Source organism: Lichenostomus cassidix, chromosome 9 (genome assembly GCF_008360975.1).
Source record: "Lichenostomus cassidix isolate B80296 chromosome 9, HeHo_3.0, whole genome shotgun sequence".
Lineage (NCBI taxonomy): Eukaryota > Metazoa > Chordata > Aves > Passeriformes > Meliphagidae > Lichenostomus > Lichenostomus cassidix.
This window is the reverse complement of record NC_139490.1, coordinates 11,507,117-11,532,671: the sequence shown is the minus strand read 5'-3', so window position 1 is coordinate 11,532,671 and position 25,555 is coordinate 11,507,117. Positions and strand designations below refer to the sequence as shown.

At 42.7% G+C, this 25,555-nt stretch overlaps 1 protein-coding gene and 1 long non-coding RNA gene across 5 annotated transcripts in view; one reads left to right on the top strand and one right to left on the bottom strand.

Annotated features, from left to right (window-relative positions):
- ATP13A4 (ATPase 13A4) overlaps positions 1-17,645 on the top strand; it is a 40,326-nt gene extending 22,681 nt beyond the window's left edge. For all 4 annotated transcript variants that reach the window (XM_085069421.1, XM_085069418.1, XM_085069419.1 and 1 more), the window contains 18 exons: positions 203-264; positions 972-1,122; positions 1,724-1,810; positions 2,464-2,617; positions 3,223-3,334; positions 4,920-5,044; positions 5,862-6,025; positions 7,033-7,155; positions 7,794-7,873; positions 8,715-8,757; positions 9,325-9,434; positions 10,243-10,339; positions 11,084-11,156; positions 12,404-12,578; positions 12,988-13,196; positions 14,133-14,221; positions 16,314-16,394; positions 16,899-17,645. In XM_085069421.1, coding sequence (XP_084925547.1) covers positions 203-264; positions 972-1,122; positions 1,724-1,810; positions 2,464-2,617; positions 3,223-3,334; positions 4,920-5,044; positions 5,862-6,025; positions 7,033-7,155; positions 7,794-7,873; positions 8,715-8,757; positions 9,325-9,434; positions 10,243-10,339; positions 11,084-11,156; positions 12,404-12,578; positions 12,988-13,196; positions 14,133-14,221; positions 16,314-16,394; positions 16,899-17,120 — 2,157 coding nt within the window. In that variant the 3' untranslated portion in view covers positions 17,121-17,645. The remainder of the gene's footprint in view (positions 1-202; positions 265-971; positions 1,123-1,723; positions 1,811-2,463; positions 2,618-3,222; positions 3,335-4,919; positions 5,045-5,861; positions 6,026-7,032; positions 7,156-7,793; positions 7,874-8,714; positions 8,758-9,324; positions 9,435-10,242; positions 10,340-11,083; positions 11,157-12,403; positions 12,579-12,987; positions 13,197-14,132; positions 14,222-16,313; positions 16,395-16,898) is intronic.
- On the bottom strand, positions 17,303-17,916 carry LOC146433276 (uncharacterized). The gene is made up of 2 exons (XR_014854032.1): positions 17,789-17,916; positions 17,303-17,753 (listed from the first exon to the last, which is right to left on the bottom strand). It is a non-coding gene; the product is annotated as an uncharacterized LOC146433276 (long non-coding RNA).
- Positions 17,917-25,555: the final 7,639 nt, after the last annotated feature.

Genomic DNA, 25,555 nt, shown 5'->3' with positions numbered 1-25,555 from the left:
CAATGCTGTGTAATTACGTTTTTGTTGTCTGAGCAGAAGCTGTGGCAAATTATTGTTTTTCTTGGAATCTAGAAATTGTCTGGTAGCCCTTTTGCTCTGTGCTGGCATTTTTTGGACAGTAATTTCTTAAAATAAGTCTTGCTTTTTATTCTTCTTGGAGCTTGCATGTGGGAAGTTAATTTAAATGTACATTTTAACTTAGACTGGCACCTTAACAGAAGATGGCCTGGATCTTTGGGGCTTGCTGCCCTCTGAAAGAAACTGGTAAGGCTCCTTGACACACCAATGGCATCTAAATTTGGTGGGATAGTGATTGGATTCTCCTACTAGATATATGAACAAATCTGAAAGACAAGTCATGTTAAAGAGTTTGAAGTTCCCCATGTTTAGATTTTTAATTTAATTTCTATAGCTTCTGGCAAATGAGTTGTTTGCCTTATGGCAGACATCATGCTCTACATGAGAAGATGCAGCCACTGTTGTCAGCATTTGGCACAGTGTGTCCAGGCAGAGAGTCTGCAGTAGACAGGCTGGGTTAGATCTCAAATCTGCAATGTAATCCCAACCCTTTATGACAGGAAGTCACTGCTACCCACAAGATTGACACTCTGTTCTTTCAGTGGCCTTGATTTTGCCCATTTACATTCCCAGAAATGTGCATGCAGAGTTGCTCAAACTTGTATCAGCTTCAGAACTTGAGTCCTTGCACAAGCCTCAAGGAAGATATTTTATAATAATCTGTTCCTCTCTCCATGCCAGCTAGACAGAACACACCTGTTCTAAGCATGTGTATCCCAGCTTTAGTAGGTGCATGAAAAGTGGTTTATGGGGGAGGACAATTCCCTAGAACATCCTTGTGGTCTGATCTCAGAATGGGACTTTAACTGCCCCTAATTTAGGATTCTTTCTCTATTAGTCTTATGTTGTTTGGTGTTCTCAGGTAGTAACTTTTATGTTCTCTTTTGCTTTAGCTTTCAGAACATTCTCAGTTTCCCTGCAGACCACAGCTTGCCTTGGGGTCCAATGTTCAAAGCAATGGCAGTTTGTCATTCATTAATTGTTTGGGAAGGCAAGATCCAAGGAGACCCACTGGATGTGAAAATGTTCGAGGCCACTAACTGGGTAAAGCTGTGCTTTGTTGTTATTCAGACCACAGGGAGAACACCTTGCCATCTCAGCTTTAGGCAGGCACCCATCAAAGTTACAAATTAATCAGGAATTCTGTTAAATAATTCCTGTGAAACAGGAATAATTGAGTGTCTTTTGACACCAAAAAATAATTTTGTTCCTTACAATCATTTTGTGATGATATAAAAATGCAGATGGTTTGTGAAATACTTGAAGAGCAGAGCTTTCTACAATAATACAAATTCTTGTGTATTATTTTCTCATTGAGTCCATGTTATATCTAAAGATTTTTGTTTATTTATTCATGTGTTGCAATGAATAGAGGAATTACTGTCAGTGAGAGGACATAATCTATTTGCTGTGCAAGAATACAGCAGTGTCTTAGTGAACCTGGTGAAGCTTTCCATTTGATTGCTAAGAAAGGCAGTGGATTTTCCATTATTGGAAGTTTATAGCTTGACATCAGACAGACCCCTCCCAGGAATGAATAAGATACTTTGTTTAGAGGGAAGAAAATACTCTAAATGGATCCTTGAGGTTCCTTTCAGCTATAACGGTATTACAGTCTGAAATATTTTTGTCTTTCAATGCACAGGTGATAGATGATTCCAGTGGACACCAGACTGAAGGTCAAGGATCCACATATGCCACAGTTGTTAGACCTGGACCTAAAGCCACCACTGTAAGCTATTTGCAAGATTCACATCCATGATAGACTGTCAGTGTGAGGGTTCCCTTTCAGTACAGGAAATCTTGGGTGTCCTTGTGTGTCCCCACTTTGTCTTTCCTGTAGTGCCTGCAGAGAGATTGCCTTGCTCTCTCTGATTACAGATGCCTGGGGGAGCTTGCTGGTAACACCAGAACCTGGGGGATGCTGGATTAGAGGTTGTCCAGATCAGGGATTTGCCTATCCTGGTGGCTTGAGACTCAATCCAAATTCAGCTGAGAGGAGAATGCAATGGAGTCTGGTGTTTGATGTCAGACCCTTACTGGTGACATATACTGCTGGGACACTTTCAGACAACCATTTTCCTTTTGCAAGACCAGTGTAAGATCTAACAGAGCCTTACTAAAGGAAAAGGACTAGTGAATTCCTTTCAGTAAATTACATTTAATAGACTCCTGAAACTGTCAGTGAACTTTTCCTCCTGCTTAAGCTAAATATTTCTGTACAAATTTAATCTCATTTTAATATACCAGTAATTTCTAAGTGTAACAAATTAGCCCCCTATACAAGTTTAGCTTCTTTCTATGGCCAAAAGAACAGATCTAAAATCCTTTGGTCTGAGTTTAAAATCCTTGCTGCAGTGTGTAATCCACTTGCTTTTCTCCTAGGCCCCAGTGGAAGGAGTTACCATCTTACATCAGTTTCCATTTTCCTCAGCCTTGCAAAGAATGTCTGTCATTGCCCAGGAAATTGGTGGGGAGCCACAGGCCTTCATAAAAGGAGCTCCAGAAACAGTAGCCATGCTGTGTAGAGCAGAAACAGGTAACTATATAAATGCTTCCTAGAGACACATATGTATAAGTGATTTTTGATAGTGCAATGACATGGAAGGTCCAAATGAGATTTCTGCGTCTAAGATTTCAACCTGAAAAGTCTCTTTTGTACTCCAAATCTAAGGCTAAGCTGTCACACAGCCTTCTCAACAAAGGATTGCTGAAAGATGAAAGTAACTACCAACTCCTGTGCAAGAGGTACAGACTCTGCCAGAATAGATATTTGGAAAAGTTGTCTATAGGTCTGTGCCCCCTCAAAAAAGTTTTCTTTTTTTCTCCAAATCTGGGGAGTGCAACTAGAGAAGCACAGATCCTTTGTGACACCCTGGAAGAAAGTCTTTGCAGAATAGTTTAGGACCTAAGTTCAAAATTATAAAGGAGAGGCAATGATTTTCTTATTGAAGAAGATTCATTTCAGCACCTTTCCTTGATGAGCTTGGCTATTGACTCTATATAGACTATATATAGACTCTATATAGACTCTATATCTACATAGAACTTTCCCACAGACATAAACCTTCCCTGCTCCAAGGCTTGGTTTTGCTAGAATGCAGTTAAATGCTGTGCTAAACTGTCTTTTCCTCTTTTGTACAGTCCCATCAAACTTTGAAAGCAAGCTCCTGCTCTACACAGCGCAGGGCTTTAGAGTCATTGGGCTGGCCTATAAATCTCTCCAGGCAGGGAAGCAGCCTGCTGCTCTCACAAGGTAAGTCACAGGGCACTGTTTCTAGCCACATTCAGCCATGGGCCAGTGGTGCCTCACATGGCACCATCACCACCTCACCCCTGCCAAGAAGAGGGTGTAGTACAGAGGTTTGTTAGATTCAGGCTGGAGGGAATATGATTTAAATCTTTATAAATGTCTGAGAATAGATAGAGGGCACTCTTGTAGCACATGCCCAGAATTCTTGCACATTTCTCAACTTTTTAAACTTTGGATTAACATAGGAAGCATAACTCTATTACACTGCAGACTAGTACACTCCACTGCTTCCATCATTTCCACCAGTCTGCATGAAGATTTATCCAGGCTTTCAGCTGAAGTCCTTTAAAAAAAAAAATTAAATTATCATGCTCTTTGATTAACCAAAGGGAGCAGATGACCCCCATTACTGTTCTATATCCCAGTCAAAGTCAGAAACTATCTTCTGCTGTTGTGTTGGTCCAATCATTTAGCTTTCTAGCTTTAGCCCTCTTTAGTTTCTAAAGAATTCAACAAATTCTTCTATTATGCTTATGGTATTTGTTTTTCACAAGCCTCACAAAAGAACACTCACACATGAATCCATATAGTTTTTCCCAAATCCCTTTTGCTTTTGCCTGTGATGCTCCAGAAATACCACTTCTGAAATATCTGCATTTACTGAGCATCTGCTGTCCTCTCTCTTTACTAGCTGCAGATCCTAATCCAGGTGAGGTTCACTTGCTTTTTCACAGGGTTTTTTGCTTTGCTGAAAGGGCCAATAACTCTGAGGCAGAGTGCAAGTGGTTGCTTAACTCATGTGATAGGTGTCATAACAGACCTATCCAACCCAACGAGCAAATGTGTGTGAAATGGCCCAGATTTTGCAGTTGTGTGTGCAGTTACAGCATGTGTGATGCTTATGCTGCTAGAAAAGGAGAAAGCTGCTGGTTGAACACAAGATCTGCAGTGAAAGCAATGGCTATTCAGGCACCACCTGGCTCAGCTATTCTGACTGCCATGCAAGTGTTTGGCATCACCTTCTCCCCGGTGGCTAAAATAAGTGCTTGAAAGCTTTTCTTCTTTTCAGATTCTTGAGAGTCAACCTGTGTCCCTGAGAGACCTCTAGTTCATGACTCAGGGATGGTGTTCTGTTCAAAAAATTATGTTCTCAGCTGTATGTGTTTGATTGTAAAAAAGAAATAGCAAAACTTGAAAAGAAAAATGTAGGGCAAAACAGAATCGGAGTTGCCACATACTGTTTGCTCAGGTCCGACTGTCAAGAGGAGCAGATAGGTTGACTAAGGTGTGTTTCTTTGAGGTACAGCCCTCAAATGAGAAGGTCTAGTGTGCAGGAACTTTCCAAATCAGACCACTACAGCTTGGGAGTCCTGCAGAAAATTCGGGGTGCTGATACTGAATTAATACTGCTGTTATTGAAGTAGCACCACAAAAGACAGACATCCTGAGGCTGCAGAAAATAGACAAATTATTTTAATTCTTTTGAGTTAGGTAGGATGGTTGATAGTTATAACTGGATATCACCAAATCCAGTGGTGATAAAGGCAAAATAAATAATAAAATCTGTCTGTCTCTTTTTGACTGTTAGGGAGGAGGTAGAATCTGATCTGACATTCCTGGGTCTGCTGATAATGGAGAATCGATTAAAGAGGGAGACAAAACCTGTCCTGGAAGAGCTCAGTGCTGCCTGCATCAGGACTGTTATGGTCACAGGTATCTAAACAAGGTGGATTATTTGTGTGGTCACTGGCCCAGACACGGAGTCCAACAGTGTTTAAGTGAACAGTCTGCTGTTGCCACCACCACTGGTAGGAAGGCACAGCTATTTAATCCAAGAAGCATCTGGGTTTTAATTATGACATAACGTTAACCATGTTGTCCCTGGCAACTTCACCAGGCTGTGCCTGATTCTAATAAAGGCATGTCATGCAAGATCCCTTTTTTATAGGGCCTCCTGAAATAAGCATACATGCTCAGGACAAATCTCCAGACCTTATGCCATCTGTAACTCATGCCTACCAGTGCCTGTTTATCCCTTTTTTTTTTTTTTTTCCCTTGGAGTGTTGTTCTATCCAAATCCAAACCAGGAATTGGATAAAATAACCCCAAGTTCTCCCATTGTCCAAAGACTTGGGTCTCACCCCTTTCAGCCCCCCTACACCAAAGCCAATCAATGAGAATCAGGGATACTAGCAGAAACTTAACACTGAACCCCTTACTGTTTTTTGTCTAAAACAAGTAATCTAGGAGCACATTCCCCATCTGGATTTCTTCAAGCTGAATATGACAAAATTAATCTCCAGATCAAAATATTTATTTTCCAAATGAAAAGATGTGTTATGATTGAGACAAAACTTATCTGCAAAGTTTTAATCTTTAACCAAAACTTTCTTATGCACAGACACTGAAATCGTACTGGTTCTTCTCGATATATTTGAAAACTCAGAATTCAGGAAGAGGTTAATGTTTCCTCCATAAACAATTCCTCACTGCAGAAATTTTTAGATAACACTCCCTTTGATTTTTGTAGGGGACAACATTCAGACAGCTATAACGGTTGCCAAAAATGCTGGCATGATTGCTCCAACACACAGAGTGGTTCTTGTGGAAGCAAACAAAGTGCCTGGATCTTTTTCAGCATCTATAACCTGGAAATCCCTAGAAGAAAACAAAACTGAAGATTACCGAAGCTTGGTGAGCATATCAGAAGCAGGGTTTGTGCAGCAGGAAAACAAGCTAAGATGGAATGCTTTAAATAAGGAGTGGGATTATGCTGGTATAATAGAGACCTGCCATTCACCATCAGAATATGTGCTAGAAGAGTGTTTATGGAGAGGGGATCTTTATAAAAATGTATTCCCCTACAGCTTACTTCCTAGCATAATATCCTGTGAACATGTCTTTGCTAACTGCCTAGCTGGGTTTGAGAACAGCTTTGCAGAAATCCTGGAAAGATTTGTCTCTAGGCCTCATGCTTAGCTGATGCCAGTTCTCTGCAAGATAAATTTGATGGTATAGATGTGGACTTAAAATCTGTGGAGCTGCACAGAATGAACCATCCCTGTTCAAGCAGGCAGAGTGTTAGCACTTCCCCATACTTGCAGAATTAAGACACAGATCCACTGTTGAGAAATTGCACATACAGAGTGAAACATAAGCAAGATAGGCTAAGAAATTTATTTCATCAAGCATCTCCACAGAGAAGCTAGGGTGAAGACCAGGTACTTTCTCCCTGAAGAGTTAGTCTGAAGGTGCTGACCTTTCTTTGGGTAGTATAGAGTCAGGCAGATGGTAGGGAACATCTGCAGGAGCTGCTGAGTAGCTCCTCAGCCTGAGCAGCTTCTGCCCTGTGTTTCACTGCAGAAAGACTTGCTCAGTTGTGGTGCCCAGCTGCTGTCTCTAGTCCCTCTCATTTACAGTGCAGCTCACCAGATTGGCACTGTTGCATGAATTCTACCAAATGCAACAATCCTTTTGCTAGAACTCATGCAACAAACACGCAGTTAACACTGAAATTATTGGCATTATATGCCTCAATCCCTCTACAAATCCAAGCAAAGGCAATGGGCCTTGAACCCAACTCTTCCAGTCTTCAAAAGCACCCTCCTCACGGTATATCCTTTACTTTGTAGCAGTGTCTGTGTGGATGCAGAGTGGCTTTTGAGGGCCTGGCACAGCACTCATTCTATCTTATATTTTAGGAGGATGACAGTCAGACTGAGCCAGGAGTCAGACTGGCATTGGGATCAGACCAGTACCATTTTGCCGTGAGTGGAAAATCTTACCAAATTGTAGCACAGCATTTCAGGCACTTACTTCCAAAGGTAAGATCTGGATTATTTAACTGGAGTAGCCTTGTCATTCAGGGGGTATGGATTGTCCTGGTACAGTTAGCTGAAGAGACCTGTACCAGGACATCTTTTGGAAACAATTATAACCTTGAAATACTTCTGGTCTGGATGAATCTCCAATATTATCATGTGGGGAAGGATCTGAAAATCCCTGTATTTTTCTCTGCACATGAGACCTGCCTCATGGTGTAAGGACACGATTTAAAACATTTGTGCCCATATGCCTGCCTCTTGCACAGCACTGATTCCATCCTGTCTTGGAGAACAGGAAAAAACATGGTAATACACATGGTGCAATGCAGCATAGCTTGTCTGTTCCATGGAAGGAATAGTTTCATGAATTCTTATCTTATAATTCCCTGCCTGGCAATTTGTGTTCATCAGGTAACTCAAATGGTATACCAGGCATACTTCTTGTCCTTATTGTCATTGTTACTTTTTCAAAATATTGATTAAGATCCCCTTTATCTTTGATCATCAGCCTTTCCTGCTTCAGAGTCTTGAATCAGTTGTTTATAAATGTGATATTTGGTGATTTTTATTCAGATTATTACTGAAATCACTTACTTCAAGTGTTTTAAAAATAGTTTCCTTTTTTTTTCTCCCTATAGCTCTTGCTGAATGGAACAGTTTTTGCTAGAATGTCTCCAAGTCAGAAATCCAGCCTTGTAGAAGAGTTTCAAAAGCTGGAGTAAGTTTCTTAAGAATTTGAAAGTGTTTGTTGAATTTCCAGGCTTGAAAAGAGTCTAGAAAGAGCTAGCTTTTTTCTAGCATAGAGTTTCATGGAACTGCACAAAACTGAAGCTTCCACATTTCTACAACTTGGCAATTAGATTCCAAAAGCCTGTTAAAAAAGAGACCCTGAGCTCCATGCTGGTTTGGCAGCCTGTCAAAGATCAAACACTCCCATGGTCCTGGCTTTTGTTTGTTCACATTATCCATCATTTTTACTTCTCTCTGTCCTGAATGATTGGCACTTGTCTCCCCAAGATTTTTAAGAACCTCTCCCAGCACTGCAGCTTCTCTGATTCTTGCTGCCTTTGTACTGTGCTACTGCTGGCTCAATGTGATGGGTTAGAAAATGTGGCAGAGCAGTCTGGATTGCTCACAGTCATGGTGGAGTGTATATATATATACATATTACATATGTATATACATATATATTTTATATATATGTATATAATATATACAATATAATATATATTATATATATATTAGATATATATATACATATACATATTCCTGAGTCCCAGGCATCTTGTTGCCTGTTCTTCAGCTGTTTCCCAAGTCTTTTGAAGATCCTCACCCTTACTTCACCTAGCCAGCCCCAGGCCTTGCCCTAGAGCAAGGTGAGCTTTAGGCTGTTCCAGATTATCAACCTCAGTGTGTGAAGTTGTGAGCACCTCAGCTGCTGTCTGGCCAGAAAGGCTTTAGCTTTCCAGAAAGGCTATCAACAAAAAGCTTGTGTGACTTGCATGAATGACTTGCATGGAGCAGGCTGCTTCCTCACTTGTCTTGTCACTGTTTTTTAGTTACTTTGTGGGCATGTGTGGAGATGGAGCCAATGACTGTGGGGTAAGTGAAATTTTTTTACAGTATATTTTAAAAATGAGAAATGAATGCACTGCCAGTAGAATATTCCAAATTGAGCACATGCTGGAGATGGGAGTGCTTATTCACAGTGTATTATCACCAGTATTGATTTAGACCTGATCCCACAGTGTGGTCTTTACCATGCAAGAGCTGTCCTAGGCAGAGATTTTTGCAGTTTGTGATCTCAAAGACTGATTTTGGAAAAACCACCAGAAGATTCTCCTGGGGGAAGCAAGCAGAGAACTTAGACTATCTGCATGAGGCGTGAGAGCAAATAAGTGCTAAAAAAGCAGGCAGAGCCAACCCTGTCTTCTGCAGCTGGTAGTGGATGGCCCTGGGGTCTGTGGAAAATGAACTTTCCCATGCTCTCATCCCCATTTTTTCTGTGGACCCAACATCTCACTGGAGGAACCCTCAGGGTGGAGCACACCCAGGGAGTGAAGAGGGACTGCTCTTCATAGAACACTTCCTGTAATAAGGGGGACATCTGGCTGACATGGAAGTTGCTGTGTGTTCCTGGTGAGCACTGAGGAGGAATGTGACTTTCAGGCTTTGAAGGTGGCACATGCAGGGATATCACTGTCAGAGCAGGAGGCATCTGTGGCTTCACCTTTCACATCCCGAACCCCCAGCATAGCCTGTGTGCCAGAGCTGATCAGGTAAGCATGGATTTTTGTTTCCTATCATACAGAAGGCAGTTACCACTCCTCTCAAACATTAGTCTTGGGTGTTCCTACCAAGTCACACTATGCATATCTAGAGGAAAATAAATGTGTTTGACCTTGCCATTTGCCTAGTACTTGTCTGACATTCCTTTAAGATGCATTAATTATCTCAGAACTACAAGAGGAGGGCATTTACAGTTGAACTTTATGTCATCAAAAGTATTTTAAATGCAAAAGAAATAACAAAATGAGCAACTAATTCATTCAATAAAGCTGAACTAAATGTCCACCAGCACCTGTACACGAATGTTAGGTCCTACCTCTGATACCTCCGAAATTATGTAAGCAAAATTTGGCATCTGTCATGCCAGGATCCTGATTTTGGTTACTGGGGTATTTGAGTAGCCAGGGAGAGTGCATTACCCTCAGGGGATAGTGTATGTCCACTGTAGGAGGAGAGGACTTGTTAGTTTTGAACTCACTGATAAGCTTTGTATGTTTTTCCTCCTACAGAGTTGTTATCTGCGCTATTAATGCCAGCAGAAAAAGTTTCTGGGGTAAATTGTAGTGTACAGAACACAGACAACTGTAATCAAACCCATTTCCTTGCAACAAGAGAGCTGCAAGTGAAGAGTTTACTTTCATTTTGGTCAGATTTTATTTATTTCACCTCCCAGCAAGATACTGACAGAGGCTTCTCTGCTTGTGACGCGTGCCTTGTTTTCAACAGCCTTTTGAGAGGACTGGCACCAGGAGCAGACCCATCACCTGATTGCTGTCCTTTATTCATGTTTTCACACAGGGAAGGCCGAGCTGCTCTTGTCACTTCGTTCTGCATGTTCAAGTACATGGCACTGTACAGCACAATTCAGTACCTTGGTGTTCTCCTGCTTTACTGGGTATGTATTGGGAACACATTGGCTGGAACTGGATAAGCTACTACTCCCTGTAATACTCTACTGTAGGAGAAACAAGGAAAAAAGCCACATGAAATTTGGGGATGGGGCTTTATCTTTACCTGAGCTGCAAACTTCTGTAGTGTGATCATATGGTACTTCTGTACCCTCAGCTGAAAACTGAAAAGATTCTTCCCATTAACTTCAGCCAGAGGGCTCAAGATCCAAGCTGGGCAAAAAGAAAGCTGAGATACTGAATGGTGTTTTGGATGAGGGCATATGTCTGTGAAAAGGAAGAATCTGGTGTAAGCATATGCTGTTACAATTTATTCAGCATTTAAAGCATGAATTAACTTGACAGTAAGCAAATCCCCTGGAGTGCCTTAAACCACTTTTGCATGGCTTCTTCCCAGATGGAGAGGAGGGCTTAGTGTTTAGAAGTAACCCAGCAGTGAGAAAGCAGTCTCTTCAAATATTCTTCTCTTTTATTGCATGGAGTGAACTGGAAGTGTAGTTAGTCCAAACAATGTGCAAAATGAGAATATTCACCGCAGGGCTGATGTTTAGGAACCTATTGGCAAGGTGGTGAAATATTTGATCTCCTATCTGTAGAGTAGCATTTCAGAACAAACAGCAGAGCAGTAGCTCCATGGATATAATAAATATGGCTTTCTGGAGACGATATAAACATACCCATGGCAAATGTCTGATTTGTGATTTTTTTTTTCTTTGTTTTCCTCTTTTCAGCAACTAAACTCCTTTGGGAATTACCAATTTTTGTTCCAAGATCTGGCTATTACCACTGTAATTGGTGTGACAAGTAAGCCCCTTAGCCATCCTATGCATTAATGAGAGAATGATCTCAAATATTTTTCTCCTCCTTGGAAATGCATAATTCTATGTACAGAAAGGGAGAAAACAGAGACTAAGCTTCCTACATCCTCTATGTAGAGTACAGGATGTTTAGGTTAGTAGAAGAGGGGTCTTGTTTGAGAAAAGCCCTGAAGATGGGTAATACTTAGTGGTGCATTTGCTGAGCATGTAGGTTGTTGCTAACTGGGGTGCTATCTTTAGAAGGAGTAAACCCATGCCTAGTGCAGTGGGAAGTCTATTTGGGCTTTTTCCTGTTGATTTAGGAAGGCAGATTAAGAAGATATTTGACTCCATGCTCAAATGAAAAAGTAGGGATTACCTTATTTTAGTCCAATTAACATTTGAAGCTATGTAGGCAGGAGCCCCAAAGGAAAAGGAAAATGTAGGAGAAAGAAATGACAAATGTCAGGCACTACAGAGCAGAGAGTTGTAAGCCAAGAATAAGAGAGGAAAGCAGTGCTGAAGCAGAAAGAGAAAATGTTATTGAGATAGAGTAAGTGCAGGGAGAGGTTTAGAAGCAAGAATGGAAAGGACAGAGCCATGAAAAGCATACAGCAAAACCACATCCTGGTGTGTTCCATCCTTGCTGGAACGCAGACAATAGGAAAAGACTTTGATTAAATCAAGCCTAAAAAGGTCAGCCACAGCAACACTGGGTGCCAAAAGCTATATTGCTGAAAGTAGCCCATCTGGAATGGCATCAAAGCTTTCTGCATAGCTCTTTCACTCAAAGTCTGGATAACTTTGTTAAACTTAAGAACAGAGGAAAACCTGTTGTGTCAGGTAATGCAGTCCTCTTCCAGCTTAAATAACCAGGCACTAGGTGTTTAATCCAGGAGGATGCACAGAACATGGGGAGAAGAAACTCCCAAGCCACAGCTGACAAGTGACAGAAAGAAAACAGAAGAGCATAAGTATATGTTCATACCCTTGGGCTTGACAGTAGTCAAATAAAATTAAAAGCCAACATATTGTTTTTCAAAAATGCCTTATGACAGTTAAAAGCCATAAATTAACCTCTTCTGTGTCAATATGATTTTGTAAGAAAACAGCTCTGCACTTTGTACTTGACATCTTTGTATGTTTCATAAAGAATATTACAGACTGTAAAAGTGCCATTGATACAGTCAGTATTATACAGCAGTGCTGCTCATATTTTGGACATGCTAGTAAACACATCTGTACATGTTTCAGTGAGTTTCACAGGTGCCTATCCAAAGCTGGTCCCCTACAGACCTCCAAGCCAGCTCATCTCACCCCCACTGCTGCTCTCTGTTGTACTTAACATCCTCTTCAGTCTCAGTGTACAGATCTTTGGGTTTGTGGTGGTCCAGGAGCAGCCTTGGTATTCCAAGACGGATATCCACAGGTAGGTCTCCTTTCTGGGACTCTGGATACCTAGCAGGGCAGGTCTGCATGATACTATTGATCAGCCTAACCGCAGGATGAGCAGCTGCAGCAGACCCTGTGCTGCCCACAGGGTGCAAACGCTTCAACCAGTGTTGTTTAAGGTCCCCAAGCTCTCCAGCATCCTGCCACACACATGTGGTGAGAATGCTTCTGCAGAGCACAGAGAGGAGGACTTGATTGTAAGAGAGACTAGGTTTGAGCTCAAGCTCTGACAAGTTCAGCAAGCTCAACCCAGTGGTGAGATTGAGGGCATTGCCAATAACCTATATCATGGCTGTGAGGGAGGATTCCTGGTAGAAAACAGTGGAAGATGTGGGAAATAACCAGGACAGTGATCATTCCCTGACGAGTGTGACACTCTTTTTCAGTGCCTGCCTCTCAGTGAACAACCATGAGGGGAATTCATCCTCCAGCCTGGAGCTCCATGGAGTGGGAGATGGAGCCCAGGAACAAACAGACAATGGCTTCAAGAGCTATGAAAACACCACAGTGTGGCTGCTAAGTACCATCAATTGCCTAATTGTAGCACTAGTGTTTTCAAAGGGAAAGCCTTTCAGGCAGCCTATCTACACCAACTGTAAGTATGGGGAGAGAGGAAGTGGTATATAAGCCAACTCAGGAAGTCAATTTAATAGGGAAAATTAAAACTTCACAAAATGATGTCAGCCAAAAAGCCAGGAGAAAGACCCTCATGTGAAGGGAAGATGAGCACATGTGTTTGTGACAGTTCCAGAAGTTGCAGTGAGTCATGGAAGAGCTGTTCTTTTCATCTGTGGGACAAATCCCATAGCAGTCTCTCAGACAAAGCTCTCTTCAGCTCGTTTTATTTGCTAAAGTGTTAAAATAATGCTGCAGGTTTCATGGCTTTGGTGTTTCTGTATAGTAATAGTGAGGAGGGGACATTCCTCCCAGATAGCAGAAAAGTGGATCATCATTCTCACAGAAAAAGGCAAAACAAAATGAGGGCGTGGACGGTGAAGTTTGGTGCATGCCAGCTGGAGAGAAAATGAATTTACTCATCACTGGAACAATTGCCTACAGTTGGGGAGGGTAAGAGGTTCTCCATTACTTAGACTCTTTAGATCCTGATCAAGAACAAAGTCTTGACATCACTGAAGTTGAATGCAGCATTCCTAATCATATTAACAGGATCAAGACTACATCCTGGACATTTTTCTGAATGACAGGATATGCTGAGATCAGAGAGACACTCACTGGCTGGCTGTAAAGCTTCTCATATGTGAGAGGTCAAATCAAATGTTCAAAATACCTGTTTTATGTTTTAAATCTGTGGCTACAATGCTTGTCCCACACTCATGTATAACTACTGGACTGAGTAAAGCTGGGGTTTTACTCTGTTCATTTTTCTTTTGCTGGAAGTTCCTTTCTATCTCATGGTTTCTTTTGATGACTGTGTAACACAGAAAATTATTACAGTCTTCTACAGTAAAGACAAACAGCTGAGATTGCTCATGAGACCTGTGGGTTTCTGTCTTTGCTCTTGTCCCTGCAGATGTGTTTGTACTGGTGCTCATAGGGCAGCTGGGCATTTGCCTCTTCTTGATGTTTGCTGACATTGATGATCTCTACTCCAAGATGGATGTGAGTATTGTTCCAAGGGGGATTTTCTTCCTACTGCCAGTCCCATTATAAGCACACTGGGATTGTTTCACCAAAAGGCACAGACTTTTGCAGGGAGACCTGGCACCTCTAAAGACAAATCAAATTTAAAGAGGTGGATTCTAGATGATGGGATTGTAGAAACTTCTGGAAATATGGTAACTCCAGACTAGTATCTGTGCATTCAGTGGGACAGCTGCACATGTAATTTTGATTGTTTCGGCACACTGTCCAAGATGATGTCACTAAGCTTATGATGTATATTGGTGGCTTGCAAAGCCAGGAGCAGAACAGGGCTGGGCTCTGCAAATTTGAAATAAAGCACCATGTGCTTGTGTTTCTCAAGCTGTGCTACTCTGAACAAAGGTCCTCTTGCCAAGATCTGCCAGTTGACACACAGAGCAGCTCTCAGTTCTCAGTCTCCAGTCTTTTCAGGGTCCCTGCTTAAATCTCGGAGAGCTTGCAGTTTCCCAAAGCAGGATTTGTTTAGAACAGTTGTAGAGAAAGACCAGTGGGGCTGTTATGGCAAGAGAGGATTCATCTTGATCCTTGATTAATAAATACCAATAGGGCTTGATTTATGTAGTCTGGCAGAATGCAAGCTGGGAGTTGTCTTGTGCAAATCTATCCCAAGGGAAGTGTGAGGGAAGGATAAGATCTACATTAGCTGAAGGATGAGGTTGTCAGTGGACCTCACAATTAGTGTGTTGAGGCTGGGAGATGTTCACCTCCTCCACTGTGACACTCTCACGGTCTTGCTGTAGGAGTCACAGGAACAAAACAACAGAAGCCCCACACAGCTATTTTTCTGTACATTTGCAATCAGGGCAATGAAATGCAGCAGCTTTGAGTCACAAGTGCTGAATACAATGCAGCTTCCAGTCCTGTATGCTTGCATGACAGTGAGCAAGTCGGTTTAGGAATGGAAATAACGGAACTTGGAAAGAGAAACAGAGTCAAAGGGTTTGGGACTCGACTTTAAATGCCAAACAGCTCAGCTAAAGTTGCCTCACTGTATAACTTTGCAAAGCGCGGCTCAGTGGGCAGACCCAGTAAGAGAATCTGCCACGAGATGGCACTTTAAAGCAAGTCATCGTCCTGTTGCGGATTCTGGTGGCACAGGACATTTTTCAGCACTGCAGCTGCAAGGGGATAAAATGCATTTGGGGAAAACTGCAAAACTCCCAGCCCAAGCAGTCTGGAGGGAGTACACTGGAATTGCTGAGAAGAGAAAAGAAGGGAGTAGCAATAAAAATCTCTGCAATAGCCTAGCCCTGGAGAAACTGCTGAGCCAAATTTTGGATCTGAGCTGCATCTCCAAAAGCAGTTGAGCTACAGACAGAAAGCGAATCCTGCCAGCTGTGAGAAGCTGGAGCTGGGTTTGCAGATGAAATACTCAGTTTGAGCTATTTCTTAATATTAGAAAGTAAAAAGGCAGTTAGAATTTTTGAATTCCTCTTGCAGTTCTAAAGAGTGTTTTTTTCTACTGCATTATAGGTTTAAAGGCATCTTTATCAGTAATTCCTCAAGACAAGTAGCAATATTATCAGCAGGGTAAGCCAGTTTGGGAGTCTGGCTTTTCATGACATGAAGCTGCTGAAGGGTCTGTAGCACTAGTTATATAAGGAGTGGCTGAGGGAGCTGTGTTTGTTTAGTCTGGGGAAAAGGAGGCTCAGGGGAGACCTTAATTCTTTCTACAATTACCTGACAGGAGGCTGTAGCAAGGTGGCTGTCACTTTTTTTCTCCCAGGTAACAAGTGATAGAGAGAAAATGGCCTCAAGTTGTGCCAGGGAAAGCTTAGACTGGAGATTAAGAAAAAATTTTAACTGAAAGGGTTACAGACTGGAACAGACTGTTCAGGGAAGTGGTTGACCCATCATCCTTGGAAGTATTTAAAGTAGTGTAGCTGTGGCACTTAGGGACATGGTGGACTTGGCAGTGCCAGGTTTGTGGTTGGGCTCAATGATCTTTAGGGTTTTTCCCAGCCTAAATGATTCTAGGTTCTATTACTCAAGTACACACCAGTATTTACTGTGGAGAGTTGCTGAACAGCTTCTCCTGGCTCTTTCCCAGCTCGTTTGCACTCCTACCACATGGCGAATCTCCATGGTGATAATGCTTGCAGTCACACTTGCTGTGTCCTTCCTTGTCGAGGTGAGTGTGCTTCACTGGATGTACTGCTCAGCACTAACTGGAAAGACAAAATGGTCAAGTCTTGCTCTTTTTCCCTCCTCTGCTGACCAGTTTGGGATATCTAGTAAAACAGGAGTTTTACATTGCTTCTACCTCGCTCTTGCTTCCTTTTCTTAAAGCCCTCCATCTGAATGCTAAGGGAATGAAAGGCCTGGCCACCTTTTCTTTTGGTAAGTGCGTGGGATCTATCAGACCCTGCCCCAGGCTAGAAAAATATGGACAGTCTGTGGTGCTTTTTACTTAGATCCTGAGCACTCTCAGGAGGAGCTGGTCACAGTTCTCTGGTGGAGAACTCTGGTGGAGCTGGTATGAAAAGTGATCAATAAAAGGCTGTTTAAGGAATGTGGATGAGTAGGGCAGGGGGCGATCTGGGTCTTCACTATTTGACCCATGTGTGTACTCTGGATGAAGAGTAAACTGCTATCCAGGTCTTCTAAAATCTCCTTTTTGCTTTTATCTTTACAGGAAGTTGTCATTGAGAACAGAGCCCTGTGGCTGCTTCTGAAGAAGACCTTCCAGTACCACTCCAAGAGCCACTACAAGAGGCTGGAGCATGTGTTAGAGCAGGACCCAGCCTGGCCACCTCTGAATGAAACCTTCTTCTCAGATTCTGTGGCAGTAACAGTAGAGGGAAATATGGGAGGCCATAGCAATCTGACATTTGACAGCAGTGAGGACTCACTCTGAAGGAAGCTGTGGTGGACACATGTCCAGGACAGTTGCATTTGGCTGTAAAAGGACTCAGTGGCTTCAAAAAGGGGAAGGACTGGCTCATCACTGCTCCCCCATTCTAGGACTAACCAGCTCTTGATTACTTTTAAAGTAACTGGAAGCACAAAAGCTGCTGCAGTAACCTAAAACCACAATGATGTTTCCTCTGTCCCCACATGGAAATGGCTGCCAGCTATAAATTGAGCACCTTGCTGAATATTGGTAAAGTATTTGTGGTTGAAACACCCCATTGCTGCATCCCTCTGTTGAACTGCATTATGCAATCCCTGTGGGTGGGAGATCTTCCAGATGGAAAGTAGCTAATTGCAATAGCAGCACCCCACTTTGAGAAAACAAAAAAACTTATTCCCAGTGGAGGCTGCTGAGCATAGGCAGCTGGGCTGCCTCCTGGATCAGCTTTCCTAGTGCCAAAAGAAGTAAACACTGAAGGGGTTATTAACCTCAAGGACCTAAGGCCTGAAATAAAAGATGCAGAGCCAACTACGTCTCAAAAGAATTTTATTAAATTCTGTGGCATGCTCTTAAGTTGAACCATCTGAGGTTTTGTCTCTAGTTTATCCATAATTGCTGATGCAATTCATTCATCAGCTCATATCCCTCATCTGTTAACCTTTGATGGTGACTTTTACTCACTTTGCTGTGCTGTGTTTGCCATACAGAATTGCAACAACACTGCACATTCCTGCAAGTGTTACCTACTCAAAAAAATGCAGCTTCTTCCTGCACATACTCTCTTAGCCCACTGATGTTTATCTGCCTTCCTCCTCACTACTGGTCCCCCGTTGGGTGAAAGAAGATAGTCAACCAGAAGGGCTTTGGACCAAGAGGAACACTTCCTTCTTTGGATAAGGTGTGCAGGGGAGCTGTGCCCTCTGAGTTGACCGCACAGTTTGTTTCCCACAGCTGGAGCTCACCCACGCCTTTTCTGGGTGGGGCTGAGAAGCACTTTCTTACCGGAAACTGTATTTTCCCACTATTGTATGCTAAAGCACTCTTGTGCTGCCACAGAAACCCAGAAATTGGGCAAGCTGGGAATCGTGGGAAAGACTTCTTTAGTTTTTAGACTTAAAAATTAGCTTGGGAAGGAAACAGCAAATCAGAAGAAATGATTAATTGTTTTGAGTCAACATATCTGCACCAGAGTAGAGTTTGAAAATAATCTAGGTTGAATCTAAAAAAATCTAAGAAGATAAATAAATAATAGCTAAGAAGAAAAAAAAATCCCAACAAACTCAAATCACTAATATTTCTACCTGAACAAAACATTTGTTTAACTCAAAACATTTTTTTATTTTTTTTTCACAAGTTTGACATAAGAAAATGGAATAAATACCTTCCTACCTACAGTAGTTTATCTAATGGTAAATGCCTGTCACAAAGCCACACAACTTGACACAAACCAGAAATGTTTCATATTTATTCCTAAAAGTGTCTCCAAAGTTTTTATGAGTTCCCAGTTCACAGCAAAATCCACTGCAAAGTCTAGATGCTCTGTGCATTCCTTACAGCTTGAAGCACCAAAGAGCATGTTGGTGGAGTTACTCCTGACATCCTGTCTTTTAGATACAGTAACATTTTTCTTGAAGACAGAATTTACTGTCCTATTTATGAGCACCCTCACAAAACAAATAGTAGCTGCATGAGATGCAGTGACAGCTGCAGTAGCATTGCAGACCCGGCATGTGATTTATATTTAGATACCAGTGACACTGTAAAAGTACCAAGTCTTGGCATGCCTGTGGTAATTGCTGGGTTGACCTTATAAAGACCTGCTTACCTGCTGCTGGAATATAGCCTTGCCTGCAAGAGAACAGAATTCAGAAATTCAGACGCTGGGTAATGTTACCTCTTTTTTGGCTATTAGCACACATTCCTGGCAGAAGGTTGCAGGGAAGAATAGGAAGCTAAGGAGATGCTGCATGCTTGTAACATAATATTCCTCATAACTAAGTATTTCTCTCATGGTGACTGTGTCCCTTCTTGGAGAGCAGTAGGGTCAACAACTGATCTCCTCCTCCTCTGCTGTTTGCCCTTATTCCCGACAGAACTTTACCAGTGGACAGGGACATCTTGCCTCCTGACGGAGCAGTGACACCAACCTGGAGTGCTCGAGCATTTTGCACCAAGTCATAACTGCCCTTCCATGAAGGTTCTTGATAAGGACCTTGAGTGGAGTTTTTTTGCTGCAGCAAAGGCACACTTGCTCCTCTTTAATAGCCTTAGTTTAGTTAGTGCAGAAACTACAAAACACCAGAGAAATGCTGCTGCTGCTGGGCTTGCTTGTGGCCTCAACAGCAGTGTAAAGCACAAGTGGATTTTAGAATGGAGGGCAATATTTGCAAAATTGCTATTTTTAATTGCTTTATTCACTTTGTAACTTCTTTTTCTCCTGTGACATAGACACAAGACAGTTAGGTTTGTTGGTTTTTCTCCCTGCATAAATGAGGACACTCTGCAGCACTGATCTTCTTCTACAGAGGAAAAAGCAAACAAATCTTGTGGATAAGAGGAGAAACAGTTATGGATGGTTACTTGCTGAATTTGCATCTAGAAACGCCAGGCATGTATTTCTGCCAAACTGTAAGCAGGGGGTCTGCATACAGGATATTGTCATGTCATCAGTGCTCACTTTACTGGGCTGTGAATGCTACATGAGTGTCCTTAAAATGGGAGAGACCTATGAATGCTGGGACTCTAAACTGGTATGTGCCTGAACTTTTAGTGGAGTATGTTTGAAACCCTACAAAACACATTAAAAGCTCCAGGGCTCCTGGAATTGGTTGGTTTTGATGTTACCAACCTTTCAGTGCCCTCTGGAGAGGGGTTTTGAAGAGAACTTCAGTGTGGCACTCTGAAAAGTTTATTTAATTTGAACTTTGCACTTCCATCCAAAGCTGAAACTTCATGTTTGAAATATTAATGGTAGTGCCTGGAGGCAGACTGGTCCTCATAAGGTTGTGGTATTTCAGTCCAGATACAGCTTCAGTGTCCAAAGGCTGGCACCCTGATTTAGTGTCTGTCTCTTTGTCCTAGTGAGTGTCGAAGAATATATTAAATTTTCAATGAGGGACCAAATTTGTCAGATGAATAATTCATTTTACTTCCAATCTTTATGCAGAAAGCCCTTTCACTGCCTGTTTTAGTTCCACTGAAACTAGCTCAACAGAATAGTCTGTCACTCCTTCAGAGAATCTGAGTGGTGAGTAAATCTCTGAAAATCTTCATCTAAACCTTTTGCTGTTAGTTAGGTACCACAATAACCAAAACTGTTCTCAGATATCTGTGGGGTTTGTTGCCTGTTTTCATAACACACAAAAGTGAGTGATGACTGTTAAAAGGCTGAGACAATGTAGAGTAGCTAAAAGTATGGAAGTACAAGGAAATCAAGCCTTCATTTTAGCACTAGTCTAAGGCTGGTTACTGCTCACCTCACAGATCATTAGGTTTTCTTTTTCCTGAATACATATCATATTCACAGATACTCTCTCAAGTCAGAAAATATTAAAGACTTCTATGCTAATTCAGTCTTCCCCCTCCCCCTTACTTGGATACTGTCTCCTAGTAGCAATTGCCTATCAGAAACACTATGGTAACCTCTGTTAGACGGCTGTGCTGGGAAATCACATGGTTTACAGTCCCTCAAGTCTGACTTTCAGTTTCCAGCTCTGTTGTTGCCAAAGGGGCGTTGGTTCTCAGGGGTTTCTAGTTACAGATGTGTGTAAGCTGATAAGCAATGCCCTGGCAGCCAAGAGGGCCAACCTTGTCCTGGGGGGCATCAGGTTCAGCATCACCAGCCGGGCAAGGGAGGGGATTGTCCTGCTCTGCTCTGCTCTGCCCTGGGGCAGCATCACCTCGAGTGCTGGGGACAGTTTTGGGCACTGCAATGTAAGAACAATGTTAAACTATTAGAGAGCATCCAAAGGATGACAAAGAAGATGGTGAGGGGCCTTGAGGGGAAGCTATATGAGGAGCAGCTGAGGTCACTTGGTCTAAATGCTTTTTGAGAATTTGGAAAACATTGCCTTGATTTCTGAACCCACTTTAAAATACCCAGTGAAGGTAAAAAATGTGGAGAAAGGATATAATAGGGGAAAAAATAGAGAAATTATGTGAATGGAATTATAGATAGAAAGGAGTGATAGGAGTCTGGAAGACAACAGTTTAGTCTCTCAGGTCTGGATATTAGGAATCCTGTTCCCCTGTATTGTTAAAATTTAAAAGCAAAAATGAACGGAGGATTCCTGACTCCTGATAAATGTTCTATTAACTTTCAGGAAAGACATAATGGTTAGAGGTCAACACTGAGGATTGCAGTTCCCTCAGGTGTTGAGGTGTGATTAGAGGTGGTGTAGGGGTGAAGGGGTGGCAGCTCTGAGGTGCACTTACCTGTTTGTCATGCTCTTGTGCTGCTTAGAGCCAGGCACAGCTTACATTGCCTCCAAATTCACTGCTAGAGTCATTGTTCCTGTACTGAATTGCTGGGCAAGGGTGAAATTCAGCCTTTTGAGAGGTTCCTTGAGAAGGTGAAGTGCTGTCTGTGGAGTGTTGCCCAGGAACACTTCAGAGAATCTGAGTGGTGAGTAAATCTCCGAAAATCTTCATCTAAATCTTTTGCTGTTAGTTAACCACGATAAGCAAAGCTATGTTCTCAGATATCTGTGGGGTTTGTTGCCTGTTTTAACATAACACATAAAAGTGAGTGATGACTGTTGTTACAAGGCTGAGACAATGTAGAGTAGCTAAAGGTATGGAAGTACAAGGAAATCAAGCCTTCTTTTTAGCACTAGTCTAAGGCTGGTCACTGCTCACCTCACAGATCATTAGGTTTTCTTTTTTCCAAATAAATATCATATCCACAGATACTCTCTTCAGTAAAAAATATTAAAGGCTTTTATGCTAATTCAGTCTTCCCCCTCCCCCTTACTTGGGTACTGTCTCCTGAGTAGCAATTGCCTATCAGAAAAGTTGTGGCAACCTCTGTTAGATGGCTGTGCTGGGAAATCACATGGTTTACAGTCCCTCAAGTCTGACTTTCGGTTTCCAAAACCTTTGCTGTTGCCAAAGGGGCGTTGGTTCTCAGGAGTTTCTATTTATAGACGTGAGTAAGCTGATAAGAATTCCCTGGCAGCCAGGAGGGCCAACCTCAGCCTGCAGGGGCATCAGGTTCAGCATCACCAGCCAGGCAAAGGAGGGGATTGTCCTGCTCTGCTCTGCATTGGGCAGCCTCACCTCGAGTGCTGGGGACAGTTTTGGGCACCGCAATGTAAGAAAGTGTTGGGGTTTGACCCTGACTAAACGCTGACACTCCGGCTCTCTCCTGTTGCAGATGTGCAGGAGAGGGGAAAGAAAAAAAAACTGTAAAAAAACACACACCAATCTCATGAGTTAAGTGATACAGGACACTGGTAGGAGGATGCATGGAAGAAAGGGCAGACAGGCTCTAAACTTAAAGTTGCAAAGTGATTTAATTACCTAACCGAGTCGAAGCATAAATGAGAGGCAAAAATAAACTTTTCATACACTATTTTGTTCACTCACCCCCTCCCTCTTACAAAGCCATTTTTATTCACCCCCTTCCCTCATTCCAAACTAACGGCATGGGCAGGGGGCGGGTTGAGGGGTTTGTTTGCTGGTCAGTCCATCAGGGAGAGGGGTTCTCTACTTAGTCATGGGGTCCCTCCCATGAGACAGTCCTCTGGGAACTTCTTTGGTGTGGGTCCAATCTCACGAGCAACGCGCCACCCGAATTCTGCTGCAACATGAGTCTCTTTGTCCATAAGGTGCAGACTCTCCTGAGCTGAGGCCAGGCTGCTTCCATGCCAGGAGCAAGGCCTTTCTCTCCCTTGCAAGGCCTTTGTAGCTTTAACTCTTTCGATGAGACTCCAGCTGGATCACAGCTTCTTCCAGGCATCCACCTGCTCCTCTGGCGTGAGCTGTGGGTGGATTTCTGCACTCCTGTGGACTCCATGGGCTACAGGGGGACCTCCTGCTCCCCCCATGGCCTTCACCACAGCTAGCAGAGGGTTTTCAGCTCCAGCGCCTGGAGCACCTGCTCCCCCACCTTCTCCACTGACCTTGGCGTCTCCGTGCTGTTCTACCTTCACATATTTTTACCTCCACCTCCTCCTCCTTGAACTACAAAGAAGTGCGTGCTTGCTTGGTTTTGATTTCTTCTTAAATATGTTTTCACAGAGGCGTAACCAGCACCTCCAATTGGCCCAAACTTGGCCAGCAGCATGTCCATCACCTTCAGAGCCATCAGAGATTGGCTCTGCTGGACTTGGTGGAAAAGTTCCAGAACTTTCACTCAGGACACACAGGAGCCATCTTTGTGCCACTCCCCACCTCTCAGACACTTCCTCAGGCCTACTACAACAGCTTCTGAGGGGTTTAAATCTCTCCTAGATGTCAAAAATACCTTGCTGATGTTTTGGGCCAATCAAAACCACCACAGAAAGACATTGAACTATTAGAGAGCATCCAAAGGATGACAAAGAAGATGGTGAGGGGCCTTGAGGGGAAGCTATATGAGGAGCAGCTGAGGTTACTTGGTCTGAATGCTTTTTGAGAATTTGGAAAACATTGCCTTGATTTCTGAACCCACTTTAAAATACCCAGTGAAGGTAAAAAATGTGGAGAAAGGATATAATAGGGGAAAAAATAGAGAAATTATGTGAATGGAATTATAGATAGAAAGGAGTGATAGGAGTCTGGAAGACAACAGTTTAGTCTCTCAGGTCTGGATATTAGGAATCCTGTTCCCCTGTATTGTTAAAATTTAAAAGCAAAAATGAACGGAGGATTCCTGACTCCTGATAAATGTTCTGTTAACTTTCAGGAAAGACATAATGGTTAGAGGTCAACACTGAGGATTGCAGTTCCCTCAGGTGTTGAGGTGTGATTAGAGGTGGTGTAGGGGTGAAGGGGTGGCAGCTCTGAGGTGCACTTACCTGTTTGTCATGCTCTTGTGCTGCTTAGAGCCAGGCACAGCTTACATTGCCTCCAAATTCACTGCTAGAGTCATTGTTCCTCCGCTGAACTTCTGGGCAAGGGTGAGATTCAGCCTTTTGAGAGGTTCCTTGAGAAGGTGAAGTGCTGTCAGTGGAGTGTTGCCCGGGAGCACTTTTATTGCTGCCTCCCACTGATCTTGGCAAACTCTGTGTGAAGAGTTGGGGCTTTTGCCAGCACAGGTGTGTTGGCTGCACATCACGTTTTTGTATCTCCCATATCTGTAGGATGTGTGGCACTCCCACACTGAACAAGTGATCAGAGATGCCAGTGTACTTTTGTACTTAAAGTATCAGTGTCCATCATGTTGCAATTGCAACTTTTAAATCAAGATAAGGCATTCTCTCTAATGGCTTTGCAATGACAATTAACTTCATCATTATCTCAGGAGATTTAATTGTGTGAATTAGATTGCAATAACTGCCAAAGCACAGACACCCAACTAAATTGGAATTTCTGTATTTCTTCTTGCTATGGAAGTTTTATAATGATAGTCTTTACAACTTGGTGGTCCTGTTGATGTCCTGAAATTGTTGAGCACAAATAAATCTTCTGCTAAGGGACTGCAGGTAGCAATACTGCAATTAAGGGGGCTGACTCTGGCATGAAACAGGAATTGCTCCTTGAAGGCCAAGGGAGATACAGGGCCATGAATTGGAATAAACAGAAAATTAGGCCCATGTTCCAACCACAGCTTGTTCTAGGTTAACTTGATGAACTCGCATTTAGACTTTTAATGAGTGGTGTAAAACCTCCTGGGGACACTCCAGCTCCTGGGATCACCTCCTCCTTCATGTTGAGTATTGGTGTCTCAACGCTGCAGTTTCTTTCCCATCCACAGCTTTCCCTCCCAAGCTGCACCGCCTCGCTGAGAAGCATAACTAAGTTCAGGTTACCATCTGCACCAAGGGAGGAGTGACTCACCTGCATCTCATTTTCCTCACCAGCCTGTATAATGAACTAACATGTTGAAATGTATCTGGAATTGCACAGCTAAGGTGGAATGGGGCAGAGGGAGGTGAGGTGGGCAGGGCAGCAAGAAATGTGGACACAGCCTGTATGATGCAGTAATGATGCATCTGTATCTGCAGCATCTGTCATGACATAGGTGAACACAGTAATTTGTGTTAAGAGTCAAAAACAGCTTGGAAATTTAATTTCACAAACAAGCAACTAGATAACAATTCTGGCCTTCCAAGACCTGCTTCCTGGCTCTGCTACAGGCTGTTTCCACAATCTTGTCAAGCAGCTTGCAAGTGATTTTTAAGGAATCTAGACATACGGCTCCCATCGAGATATGTGCTTTCTTTCCCAGCCTCAGTTCCTTGCCCATAAAATATTTTTGCCTCCCATATTTTTGCCTCCCAAAGGCATTGAGATGA